The following is a 13,765-nucleotide window of genomic DNA, read 5'->3' as shown; positions in this document are numbered from 1 at the left end:
GCTCACTTCACTTTCTCTTTAGACACAATCATTGCAGGTAAAAAAGCCAGCTTGTCTTCCTGCTGCTGACTGAATCAGTTGCTCTGCATGGCAGCAGGGAAGATGAAAACCCTGGTGGATAAGCAGGGAGCTTCACCTATAGTCTGGGTGAAGCTTCTGTTCTTTTCCCCTCAGTATTTCCTAACCAGGCACAAGTACCCATATTGAAGGGGTTTTTCCTTACAATTTCATCAAAAAACTATCAGAGATTCAGAGAAAAGAACATAGTAATGGTTGCTGCTCCCATGTTTTCACCTTCTGTGGTGATCTCCACCACCAAAAACTGCCATGATTGTAGCAAACCCATCATCTGCACTGAAAACCCACTGTTATAGATGGCCTTGGAACATCTTTCACTGGTTATGTTACTTTGGTGATAATTTTGATGATTCCTAGAACAATAATGCTTGATTGTGGGATTGCCCCAGTTGCAATCCAGACACTGGGTTACCCTCTGTTAGCAGTTACAATTTGGGTAGCAACTTTACTGCATCTGAAAGGATCTTATCAGGAGGGTGAAGTATCAGGTAGCTGGATTTATCCTTTGGGAAATTATGCCCTGGCACTCTCCACCTTCTTAATTTACACTGATATAGAGTAACTCTGGCCATACCAACTGCTGGTAGGACTGCAAGGCACACAGTTTGCAGCTAAAAGAGCTAAGGAGAAGTAGACAAGTTCTTAAATGAAAGATGAGGGCTCACTCAGTTTAGTAATGAACAGGGACAGGACACATACTCATTACTGACTTTAACACATTATTTTGCACCCAGAGAATCAGTCATGCAGAAACCTTTGCCTTGTAGCAAAGCCTTGAACCAGGAGCAGCACTTCAATTCTTCATGAGCATATTGCATTTACTTAGCAACATCTCTCAGGTCTAGCCTTCTGCAATTGAGCTGGCTCCTGGTACCTGTGACAGCTAAAGGACTCTTCAGGCTCAGTACATGCCTACAGGAACTTTAAACAGGGTCTTGAATGACACACAGATTTCAGGTACTCTAGAAGTAGTTCTGGCTAGCTTGGTGGAGGATGCTACCTGTCCCTACACACAGAGCTTTTGAGACATATGGAAAATGCTTGCATGGATGTTACACTAGCTACCATCCAGTTTTCACCACTGCATGGCAGGACAGGTGAGATGCATTTCACAGCTTGTCAACTTTGACTGATCATTGATTCCTTTTCTTTTCCATAGTAAAAAGGTAGGAAAAAAAGCTTTGTTTCCTAGCACAAGATGGGGTGGTGCATTTTACCTCCTCACTTTTAACTGACATCAGTGCCTACAAGGTACTGTCAAACTGCTTATTGCTGGCATAAATATCCCAAGTAACAAGGATACAGCTCATCACCCAAGTTCACAGCAGCCCTTGTCTCCTCATGCCAGGATGCATTTGCTGGCTGGTCCACATCATTAGAATACAGACAGTCTCATTTTTGTACACTCCCAGTGCCTGCTTTGTCAGTAGAGAAGGATAGCATCAGGCACACATACCTAGCAGTGGCTGGTTGATTCTTTTACCTCCTTAATTTAGCATGGGTTTTAATGCTGGAACAGAAATTTTCTAATTGCTCATGAAGACAATGCTAGAGAATATTATAGCAATCAAGGCCAGATTCTAGCAAAAGGAAATCCAAGTACTAGATTAATATCATTACAGCCTGCAATATCACCAGGACTGAAAGGAACAATATACAGAGAAAATACAAGCTTCTCAAAATTAACAGAAACTAAAAAGTAGGATGTAAAGAAATTACTTAGAAGTAGTGGATTTCATGTAGAAATTAAAGTTGCTGAATTCAGTCTTTAATCTAAAAGCTACATAGTCTGGAGAAGCTCTTCAAATACCTAAAACGTGTTGCAAAGAGAATAGGAAGAAGCCTTTCTGTATGCCCATAGCTAAGACAAAAAGAGATCAGGATCCAGCATGGTAGATTTATCTTTTCCCACTATCTACCTTAATACTAAAAATGCCAAAGACTTACAGAAAGGAAGGATAATCTTTAACAATTTATTTCAGAGCACACAAGTCTGTCCTGCCACATATGGTAAAGATGCAGCTGATTGTGCCATGCTGTGGAATAAAAACCAAGATGAACTTTTGCATTTCATTCAAGGATTTAAAGATTTCTAACGCCACTATTGTTCAGAAATCTTACAGTTGAATATTGAAATTTGGAATCTTTAACCAAAACTGCTTTTTGGCTAATCATGTTTTTGCTACCTATTACAATGAAGTGAAAGATTTGCAAACCTTACTAACTTTTACAGCATCTGAAAGCTGATTTGACAATCCAGGCATCATGTAAAAGAAAAGAATGAAACAGATTTTTCTTCCTGCTACTTAGTTTAAAACTGCTAATGACTGCTGAAAGCTCAGATTTCTACTCTAGTTGCATGTGCAGATATTAACCTTAAGTGTCACAGCAAAGTTGAGAATGAATATAAAAAAAAATCTGTTCTTACTTTGAATACTGATTTATTTATTAATCAACTTGCTCCTTTTTCAAGTCTGTTTCCCTAATTTCCAAATTATGTGGAAGTTATTACTGCATGGTTAGACCATGAGACAGGAGAAAGAGGTGCCAGGTTACTGTACAAATAGCAGGTTATTAATAGAAGGGCCACTGAGGCATTTGGGGCAGCAGGATCAGGAGTTTTGCCTGAGTTCAGACAGACTCTGCTGGGACAGGGAGAACAGCCTGAGCAACACCTGAAACACACAGCTGCCATTTGCAAGGCTCAGGTTCAGGAGCAGCACGTGTGCCCAAACTGGTGGGCAGCAGACGCCGAAGCTCACAGGCACTGTGTACTAAAGACTTTGTCTGTGAGTGCTGTGCCAGCCTCCATCAGACCTGCGTTCCTGGAGTGCAACTTTTATTCCTCAGAGCTGCAGCATCAGGCTCCCTGTTACCAGGCTGAATGGCAGGCTTAGTTGAGTGGAAACACATGGCACCTTTCATCCTTAAAGAAAATCATAATTGATCACAATCTTGTACCTCTTTTTACTGACATGTCTTGTGTTAACAACTGGATGTGCTGCCTTACCTGGGAAAAGGCAGCATGACAGTGTCTCAAATCCCAGGACTAATCTTTGGGCCCCTTGCTGCACAATTGGCCCTTCTGGCACCTTCACAGCCCAGCAAAAATTTGAACATTTCTGCCTTTAGGCACCTAACTTTTGCCTCTGCAACAGATGCCCAGTCCCTGACAATACATACCACCACCCAAGAAAGCCTGCACACTTGGCAGGGAGGCTGCTCAAGCAGCACAAGGAAAATACATCCACTGCATCCACATCTCAAGAGAAAGAATGTTAAGTAGTTTTCCTGCGCTCAAGAGCTTGCAGCTGTGATTTTTCAGTTAGGTTCATAAACACTTCATCTGCAAAAGAGGAGATAGCCTTATTTTCTTTAAGACAGTTAGAAGATTTGCTCCAGGGAGGCCGAGTGGTGTTGTCCTTCCAAACCAGTCAACCACCTACTACTTTAGTAGGTATATTTACAACCCTGTAAGCTGGAAGTTGTTTCTGATTTGACATTATTTCAAACTACAGCTAGTCTGGCAAAAGTCTACATACTCCTGTTGACTTAAGAGGAAGAAACCTGACACATTTGCCCCTGCACAACTTTATTGATTTACAAAGAAAAGATGCACAGTGAAGTCTGAATGTGTTTACAGAATACATCCTTAAAGGCAACAATTACCACTCTTTCTTCTGATGAGCACATGGCTAACATTATGCTGAGCAATACCTCTTACAGGTAAGCCAATCACAGCAGCAGTGGAAAATATTGCTAATAAGAGAACCTACCAAGTACTAAGCATTCATTTTCACAGAAGGAATAAAGTGCATATTCAAGTTCCTTTCTTTTAGATGAGAGAGAAAAATTGACTTTTTTTGGTTAAAATCTGATGCAATTTTCCCCTTAAAATAAAATTTAGAGTTGTAACTGTCACACAAAAATTGACACTTCAAGGTTACGAACAAAGTAAGTTTAATCTAAACCTAGTTTACAGTTGCATCAGATGAAGAACAATTTCAGTCTTTCCAGTCAACAAATGTAGCAGAAGCCATGCCTGTGTCCGCAGGTGATTCAATACGATAGAAGTGAATCCACAGAATCAAACAGTTGATGTAAACTTCTATACCCATGGTATATAGAGTCTGGAAATTTGAAGGCCAGGTTTAGTCTGATGCTTCAGACATCCTCAACACATAGGTGGTTTCAAGCTGCCTGAAAGAAACCACTGCTATTGACTTGGGCCACCATTCAGAGCTGGAGAGCCCAGTTCCAAGTTCTCCAAAAGTAAGTGAACTCAAGCATCCCAAAATGGCTTTGGCAGCCAAACCAGTCTGGGGCAAGTGAAGATGAGAGAGGGATTTGCTCCCAAACTGCACAAACTACATTGCTGCTGTAGATGCAGCTGGAGCCATCCCCTACAGAAACCACATCTATTGGGATGCTGGGTCTCACACAATGCTTTTAACCCAGGGCTGAATGACCACTTCCCAATGAACTGCATTGCAGTGTTCCCAATAGAGCCAGATGGCAGAATTGTTATCAGCATGTAGAGCATAAGAAGTAGTAATGATGTGATCAAAATGACAATGAATTTGAAGACAGTCATACAAAAAGGGGCTGCTCAGGAGAAACCAAAAGCAGAATTGCTGCTCCTGTTGCAGATGTTCATAAAGAACAATTGCTCACTTGCAGAAGTTAAAAATTCCTTCATATAAAGGGGCACTAGGATGCATAAGATGTAATACACTTCAAAAATGCAAGCATCGTACAAGTCCATTTTACAAGCTATAATGTCTATTACATCAACATTCAACAATACAAAGCTTGTATTTATATTTAAAAATAGAATATAAACAAGTAGTAATTCACATTAAGACAATTGCCATAGCAAAATTTCTCAGAGAAAGTGCTTTACCTACACAAAATACCCTAAAGACTAACAAGCAAGCTCTGAAGTTCTCCAATTTAAAAGGGGTAGGGATAGAAACAAAAAAAGTGCAAGTGACATCCAAAATCTTGACAGAAATCAAGCATTCTGAATATGCCATGTGCCTCAGCTGAGAGTCAGGTCAGCTTCATCTGCAGAGGCGTTACGCCCTAAATATGATACAACACCATTTTGAAAAAGTAAGAGAATAGTTTATTTACTTAGACATGGATTTATTGAAGCTATAACTTAATAAATTTGATGCTCCAGCTGTAAAGTTAACTCACAGACTAAGAATTACCACAACAAGAAAAAATATAAGTAATACAAATCTACTTTGTCATCCAACTGGTAGAATTGAACCTGAAGGATGCTATTCTTTCAAGATAAGGAATTAAGACTATCACAGGACTGAATAAACAGGGAAATACAGTAATAGAGTACTTCACAGTAAAATACCTCTTTATTAGGAATATATTTAAAAGTAGTTTTTTTATTTCAGGTAAGAAAAATAGCATTCTGACTTTTAGCCAGTGCTGATTCTGGTCATACACAACATTCTAAACAGCTAGAAAAGTTATTTGCACCATTGTTGCCCATTAACAGTTCTCCCAATTGTCCATTCACTGCTGTTTAGCTTGTTCTCAAATATGTTGGAAGAAATTCTTTGAAGAAGGTTTGTATTTAGATCTTGGTTAAGACTGACAGACTGACTTGACAATGACTCAGCATTTGTTATTGGCTCACATACAATGTTTATAAGCTGATTTTAAAAGAACATCACAGTTCAGTAGCTTATATACAAAGACAGTTGAGAGAGCAACTCTCCAGGAAGACTGTGGTAGAACAAATCCCATTCTTCTACTATACAGTTTAGTACTGTAAAGTAGCAGTGGAATTTCTATACCCCTGTTTAAGAGAGCACTGAAGAACAGAATATTGGGGTATTGCTATTACAATTCAAACAGCAAACTACTTCGTGTGTACTTTTTTATACTCAGTACCAAGTCTAGACTCTTTCTCTTGCTATGCTGTAACTTGAGTTAAAGGTAGTTAATTAAATCATGCTGTAAACAAAGACATAAAACCTTTGTGTAAGCTTTACTGTTTAGGAGTGAGCATGAATACTTGCCTTCTCAAAAATAAAAAAGCTTTTTAATTTTCCATCATGAGCATATAAGTATGTAGCATATTGTAGAACAAATTTTTATCCAATTAAAATGAAAGTTATGCATTTCATAGAAGTGCTATATAGCATTTGTAATGGAGTCTGTGTTTTTAGATACCTGACATCCATTTTCAATATGAGATACATCAAGGAAGGTATTCTCCAGACACATGTATTAATTTTTGGTCTTGTAATTTCTTCCATCCTCTGTAGCCAATCTGAAGCTAAAAGATACCTGTTTTAAGTAGACTTCCATGCGCAGATGTTTCTTAAATGCAGATGGAAACAACTGATAATATTACAATCTCCAAATACACCAGTTTGTGGCTGTTTTAAGCAGAATTTTAAAAATGTTTAGAAACACCAAAACCAGGCTATATCAGGAAGGAATCTGATACTCAAATAAATAGAAAATTTGCGTTTTAATGTCACATTGAATTTTAGTACATTTCAATCCAAGAAAAAATAAACAGACATAGTAATGAGTACAGGATTATATATATTACAATATGCCTTGTTATAATACATTTGTAGCTTTATGATAAAAAAGCTCGAGGGCAGATGGAGTTTGAGTTCATTTAAGTAATTGTCAGAACAAAGCATTAAATGCATTTCTGGAGTAAGTACTTTTATTTAATTTCAAAATCTTAAAACAGCATTAGACCTTGGCCTTTTCTTTAAAAAAAATAATTAGCTACCATGGAGCTAGCTAGGTAAGTCTTCTGACAGGTTTAAATGATACAGAAAATGCTTTTCCCAATTTTACATAAAATGAAAGGACAGACGATTTCTACAACAGCACCTATGGCGAACTCCATGTTGACCTTGACCTAGAAATGCACGTTACTGATCTCCACAAGGAACCCAGCAAATTTTGGAAGTTGTCCATTTCACATGAAAGCAAGAGAAAGGGTTATCATATGCAAAAATATTTTTCCAAACTGTTCTTAACGTGTAATTGAAAACTAAAGGCATGGTCTCTTCATTATAAAAAAATAAAGGTACAACAGAGACTCTAAAGGAAGATACTCAGCTATACTGAAGTTGCAACCCTCTGAAAGGAAGGAAAAAGGAAAAAAGTCAATTAGCTAAGCTTTATGCTCTAACCAAACTACTTACAGTGATTTTCAATGGCAAAAGCCCATGCTGACTGGGTGATCTGACAGTTCCAAATACTTTTTGTAATAATTTTTATTTGTATACAAGGACACTAAAACGATCCAGTCATGCAATGTTCACTAAGCATTCTGCATCTCTTTTCCAATCTTATAGCTAAGGATCTTGTTCCAGTCAATCTTGGTGCGGGTAACTGGCAACTGTCGACGTAAGGCCTTGAAAGTAGTGTCGGACATAGTCTGATAATTCTCACTGATAGCAGTCTGTTAAACACAAAGTCATACAAAACAAAGACACATGAAGAACAGAACTAGGACGCTATATAAACATTAAATGATTGAGAAGCCTGCTACCTCTTAAACAGGCTTAATAAAAACATGCTAAATTAAAATAATATTTTATGAAGGAAAGTTGTTAGATATAGATTGAAACTATGTGAAGAAAATTAGTGAGACATGTAATAAACCTGGCCATAGCCAAGGTGTTTCAGCAAACCAGTGTGGTTAATCAGCAGCATGAATAAAGTGCTGATCAGGGTTAGCGCATACATCAGTAATTCCAGACACCAAAGTCTCCCAACTGTTTTTCCTAGGAGGGTGGTAAAGCCGGTCCACAACATTGTATGAACTTGAATTTAATGCATACTATACCTATTTAAAAATTCTTTATTAAAGAGTATTTTTTTTCAAGCTGACAGAACATGGTGTCTAAATTTACCTTATGTTCAAGACCTGAATGAACGTCTATCCACTTCTGCAGAGGGTATCCAGAACAGTTACACTTTTCTAACTTTGAAATGACTAATTGAAATGGGTAATGCCTAATCATATTTAGCAATATTGTCCAACAGAGTAGCCTCTGAACAGAATCTGTACAAAAATTCCACTTAGGGAATGCACTAATGCTTAAACAGATCAGAATTGCTGATATTTGATCCTGCTAATAGCTTTTCTGCTCTCAAAAAATTACTTCTACTGTAATGTTAAGTAGGTGAGCACAATCCCTAAAAGGTATGGAAAGGCAAGACAGAGTTAACAGCAGCATGTTATCTATTTATATGGAACTGCATTATCTTAATATCAAAAGCTTGCCAGTTACAGAATACTAGCTTTGGCTAAGTATATGGTAATGCTATAACTATGAGTAAGGATACAGCATTTGTTTCCAACATACCTGATATTCATTTTCTGCAGCCTCTACGATTTTTATAAATTCCTTCGCTGTCTGGGCTTCATTCTAGGAAAAAAGCATTTGAATTAGTCGGATATACAGCAAAATTATTTACACCTTATTTATTTCAGTTGTGCCTGTTGATGGTATAAAATGGCTTCTCTGCAACAACAAAAAAGAGAAGCCATTGAGACTCCTACCTACCTGGTAGGTCAATCTACCTACCATTTCTTCTGTGTGAAATAGGAACTTGTACAGCCTCTGCCCTCTATAAAGCTCAAAGCCAAGGTTAAAAATCTGTAACCAGCAGCATACTTGCTTTTGTTCTAGCAAAGTTATGTAAAAGATGTTTTCCTGCTCATCAGTCTTCTGCTGCTTTACTGAACTGCAAAACAGAATTAAATTTCTTCCCAACAGAAAGTGAAGCAAAAGCTATTGAAAGGAGAACTGCATCCACATAATCTTCCCTGAAATAACTCTTATATGAATGAAAGACTAAACAGATCCCTTTGCTCAGGGAGTCAAAAGTAATTTTATATCTACTGCTCCAGAAGTGTTATCAGTTGGCACCACAATCCCCCATTCTTTATGGTGCTATTGCAACTGAAAAGCCAACAAGCCTCACTTTGTATTAATAAACAATGTTCTTTATTGATGAATTGAGCTTTTGAGCCAAATCGGTTACTGCTAGTCATTATCATTAAAATACTTCTACTGTTCACTTTTACAACTTCTCTTTGCCAGTTTAACCTCACTGGCTTAAGTTTTATTAAAAAACACTCCAACAGAAAATTTTACTGTTTATAAACACAATTATAAACACATTATTTCAAAAGCAGTAGTTGTTCATGCTGCAACACTATCAGCCCTTAAAAAGTACATCTGGCACTATTTCCAAGCAATTTTTATTTCTACTGTTTGCTCCTCATTACTATAATGATCCATTTGGAAAGAAGTCGAAAAAGATGATGCTTTAAATATAAAGTGTGTTATGCTTCTCAAGCTGAACCATCTGTGAAAGGGCTTTTGTACAGAAAAGCAAGAGGCTGACAGCACCAGCTACAGAGAGGGAGAAAATGAAGAGAATACCTACCACTACTTCTGAACTGGTATCATTTGTTTACTATTTTTAGCATAGTGGTCTTCTCCTAGCAAGCAAAGGAGGCAATCTCCTACTAAAGTCAGTTATTATAACTCAAACCTCCCTCATATTCCAAAATTAATTCTATAGGTCACTCAGCAGACAAAAGTTTAAATACAACAAAAGTGCAGAAAGACTGACAGCAAGCTAGTTAAAGCTTTAATATCAAAGTTATTTTAACTTATACAAGCCACATGCAAGCATACATTAATTTTATCTTTTTTTTACTTTTTTTAAACACTAACTACATATTAGGTAAAAGCAGTAAATATCACATGCAGAATATTTGTAAATTAAAACATTAATTCCCAAGCATGCAGAAGAACAAACTTGCCTCCAAACTTCTGAGCTTTTTTTAAGATTGCTTTTATTTTTAAATTATTCAATATACCCTTTAAGGTCCTTAAAGTTCACTTACAGACACTGTTAGAGAATCTTGTATGTCTTTATGGCTCACCAGCTGAACATTACCATCTTCATAATAGTGAACCTACAGACAATTAAACAAAAAAACTTGCATTTAATGTTACAGAACAACAACATACAGGAAAATCAAAGTATTGTGTTATTTATCATCGTAACAAACCTATACAAATGAACCAAAACGGCATATAAAATGTTACAGAACAAAAGCAAATAGGAAAACCAAAATATTGTAGAATTTACTATTTTTGAGGGGGATTACTAAAGAGGATACTCTGGAAACATTTTTGTGTTGATGTGCCTTATGCAGTATTTCATACAAAGAAGTTTAGGTTTTGATTAACATCATGAAGATGACAACATACAATTTATGTGACCCTACTAGAAACGCCTGAAATGAACAGACCTGACTACTGTAAATGGTGAAGATATATTTAAAATTAGAATAGTTTTGGCAAGGTTTCAGGACACTGTGAAGTTGTTCTGCTTCCCCCAAATTGTTTCCTAAGGACAGTGCAACATTAGGCTTCCCTTTCTAGATCTGCCTGGGTTTGATATTTTCCTCTATTAGATATGGCTCATAACAAAAGCTGGTATTTATCTAGACAAGGGAGTTCTTTGGAACAAAGTTTGCTAAGGTTAGATTGCAAAGCAGGATAATATCTATTTACTCTTGAAACATTGTATCTACAGAACAGCTTCCTTGATTATTTTGCAGGAGGAGACCAGTAAAACTCTACCCCAAGCTAACTTTAGTACTTTTAAATTCAGTTGGGAAGGATTTGAAAACATTTAGTTCCTAATGCAACTGTTGGAAAACTTAAAAACTAGGAAGGATATATAAAATTACATGTAATCATTCACAATAATTGATATAGAAGAGTTATGCAGGTCACCGACATTTAAACAAGTATCTTTAAAGATTTTCTTACAATTTTGATAAAGTCAAGGTAGTTAATATAGCTGACATTATGAGAAAATGAAACATGTGTCTCACCCTATTAGACAAGACAACATTTTAATTTTGAGATTAATGCACAATAGTGTAATTTCATATGCATTGTGATGATATTGCAAAAGACTCTCAGCTTTATAAATAACAATGAAAAAAACATGACACGTAGTAAGAGAGCTGTAATACCATTGCAAAAGAAAGGTTTCCTATATGAGAAAAATTTCCTATGATTCATCTTACATGATTATTTTGCTTATCGTCAAATACTTGTTTTGCAACAAAAGGTATCAACCTAACCACAAAATAAGTTTCTTTTCAAATCAAACATTGCTGGGTGAAACTTCTGCCAACCTTTTTCAATCCAATTCCTAAGAGATGAGAAGTGCTTAATCAGTGCAAAATTTTAAGAAATCCCAATTAAATGGCAAAACCCAAAGAAATATAAATCTCCCGTCTTGTCCATGACAATCCACTGCAGGGGCCCACACCTCCTCTGTGCTCTCAGGCCAACCCCAGCACAAACATCCTATCTGTCACTGAATCACATTCTTGGCAAACAGGCCTAAAATCTTAACAGGGATGAAGAGTTAAATCTTATTCTGGGATGTGTTATATCTTAAACTAAATATGGGACATAAGTGTTCTGTACTACACCTCCCTACTGACATCTTTCTAGAATGCTAGGTCTGGGTTCAGAAGACTACAAGAAGGAGGATGTTTATGAACAGAACCTCTTGGAAAGGTTAAATTAGGAGGGATGTGAATAACAAATTATCTAAGAGGTAAAATTAGTAACCAGTACACTTAGTTTTCCATGCACAGTTTGAACACATTAAGCACCAGAAGGACTTAGTTTTAGTAAAAAGTTCTGCTGTTACCTTTCCCCTTACATACAGAACAAAAAGAAAATTAAACAATGGAAGAGATTCACAACTGATAATTTCCTGTATTAGAATTTATTAAGAGAAATAAAAAAAAGAAGAAATTGTGCAAGTGATCTTAGAAATGCTGAAGACGCCCGTGATGCTGCAATTTCCCCCAACTTATTCATAAAAGGCCTTATCAGAAACAGGGCAATGGCATATTGCTGTCAAAGATTTTGCAAACAACACTGAAATTACACAAATTTCACTCATGTTTTAGGGAGTTGATATTCTAGAAGATTATTTTGCTCCTTAAAAAAAAATTAAAGCACCTTTTTTACTTGTTTGTTTTGAGAGATGAAGGGAGCACTTCCACATACATTGAAGAAATTGTACACAATTTGCAAAAATTTGAAAGTGAGTTCAAAATTTCTTGGTGAAACAACTATTTCCTATACAAGCAATAAAAGTAGAACGTCTCATTGCTCTCCAGAACACAGACTTTAATGAATGTAAATAATTACTTGATTTATTATGTGAAAGAGTAACAAAAGACAAAATCAGTTGGTGCCCAAATTGAAAAGCTGATTAGAACTTAAGTTTCTTGGTTAAACTATTTTCTAGGCTACTGGGCTAATCTTTTATAGAATTAGGTAGACACCTGCCTCCGTGTTCTGGAAAACCTCTGAAGACATTTAATCAAAAGTGTGTGCTGTGCAGAAAATGCCTGTTTTGCTGCAAGCTGAATTTAAGTGACAAAGTCTTGAGAAGCCTAGAAGTTACTTAAGGTGCTGGATACTATGACCGTTGTGATCCGACAACATAATAATGGGTGCCCAGATTTTGACTGTCATTACAAATGTTATGGAATTTGCCTCAGAATGGGAAGTTAGATTCAGGTTCCCTTGCTTGGGTGGATCTGAACACAGCTACCACATCCTAAAACATCATCCTAGCCTCAGGCTATGGCTAGAAAAACATCCCTTTGCATCTTCCTTCTGAAATCATCACTGATCAGTAAGGATGAGCAAACCTCATGGGGGCACAAAAAGAGTAGGAGAAGGGAACTTGATTTATATCTTATAAAAAACATAATAAAGTACTATGCTGATAGTCAAACTGCACTAATATTCTAGTCCTTGATCCCAGAACTGTTTTAATAAACTCTTGCAAAGTATGAATACATATTCCAGAGAACTAATCCAGGAAGTGAAGTCTCCCTGCCTACCACATGACAGTCAGACTTCCTTTGGTGTCAAGACTTCTGCCTGCTTCGAGTTCCTCCTTTCTGAATGCCCTAAAGCCAACAGGAAGAGCAAATTCTGAATGAAGGCCCAGATTAAAAAATTTCTGATAGTGCAATTGCTGAAACCACAGGTTCTGAACAATAGGATAACATGAAAAAACCCCTATTATTAGTTAAAATGAAAAAAAAAAGTTCTACTTCAGAGAGGGCCTACCCTCAGGAAAGACTTGTCCCACTGTGAATTCAAGAAATAGGAAACCAAAGAGGTATATACCCAGCTGAGGTGAATACACCTTCTGAAGTCTTCTGAATCATTACATTAAACACATATTTTGTGTTTGTAAGGATTAGGTAAATATTCAATTAAGTCACTCACACGTAACTGAATTGCTGCTTTGCTTACGGGGAACCCAAATTCTCTTAACATATTTAATACACTGGCCTGAGTCTCCCTTGGTAATAACTGGAGACTTTACTGACCAGGACACAGTTTGAGATAAGCATACCTGAATTTTCAAGATGCCAGCCACTTGAGTGGTTGAAGGGGTGATTGTAAACTTCCATTCTGACCTCCAACGGCCATTCCTTTAAAAAACAATAAAACAGAAATTGGATGTCACCCCACTGGTTAAGAAAAAAATCCCAACATACAACTAAGAGTCAAAGGAAACCAGAGAATTAAATTTGCAG

General features: G+C 36.9%; 1 protein-coding gene across 1 annotated transcript in view; it reads right to left on the bottom strand.

Moving 5' to 3' along the window:
• Window positions 1-4,017: 4,017 nt before the first annotated feature.
• The window catches only part of CAPZA2 (capping actin protein of muscle Z-line subunit alpha 2), a 32,075-nt gene continuing 22,327 nt past the window's right edge, over window positions 4,018-13,765 (bottom strand). The window contains exons 7-10 of the mRNA XM_018080507.2: window positions 13,582-13,660; window positions 10,007-10,078; window positions 8,451-8,513; window positions 4,018-7,540 (exon numbers count right to left, since the gene is read on the bottom strand). Of these exons, the coding sequence (XP_017935996.1) occupies window positions 7,400-7,540; window positions 8,451-8,513; window positions 10,007-10,078; window positions 13,582-13,660 (355 nt within the window). The 3' untranslated portion in view covers window positions 4,018-7,399. The remainder of the gene's footprint in view (window positions 7,541-8,450; window positions 8,514-10,006; window positions 10,079-13,581; window positions 13,661-13,765) is intronic.

This window comes from Manacus vitellinus, unplaced genomic scaffold (assembly GCF_001715985.3).
Source record: "Manacus vitellinus isolate BGI_N305 unplaced genomic scaffold, ASM171598v3 scaffold_5_pilon, whole genome shotgun sequence".
In the NCBI taxonomy this organism is placed as follows: domain Eukaryota; kingdom Metazoa; phylum Chordata; class Aves; order Passeriformes; family Pipridae; genus Manacus; species Manacus vitellinus.
Note: the sequence above shows the minus strand (reverse complement) of the source record. Positions and strands in the feature narration are given on the sequence as shown.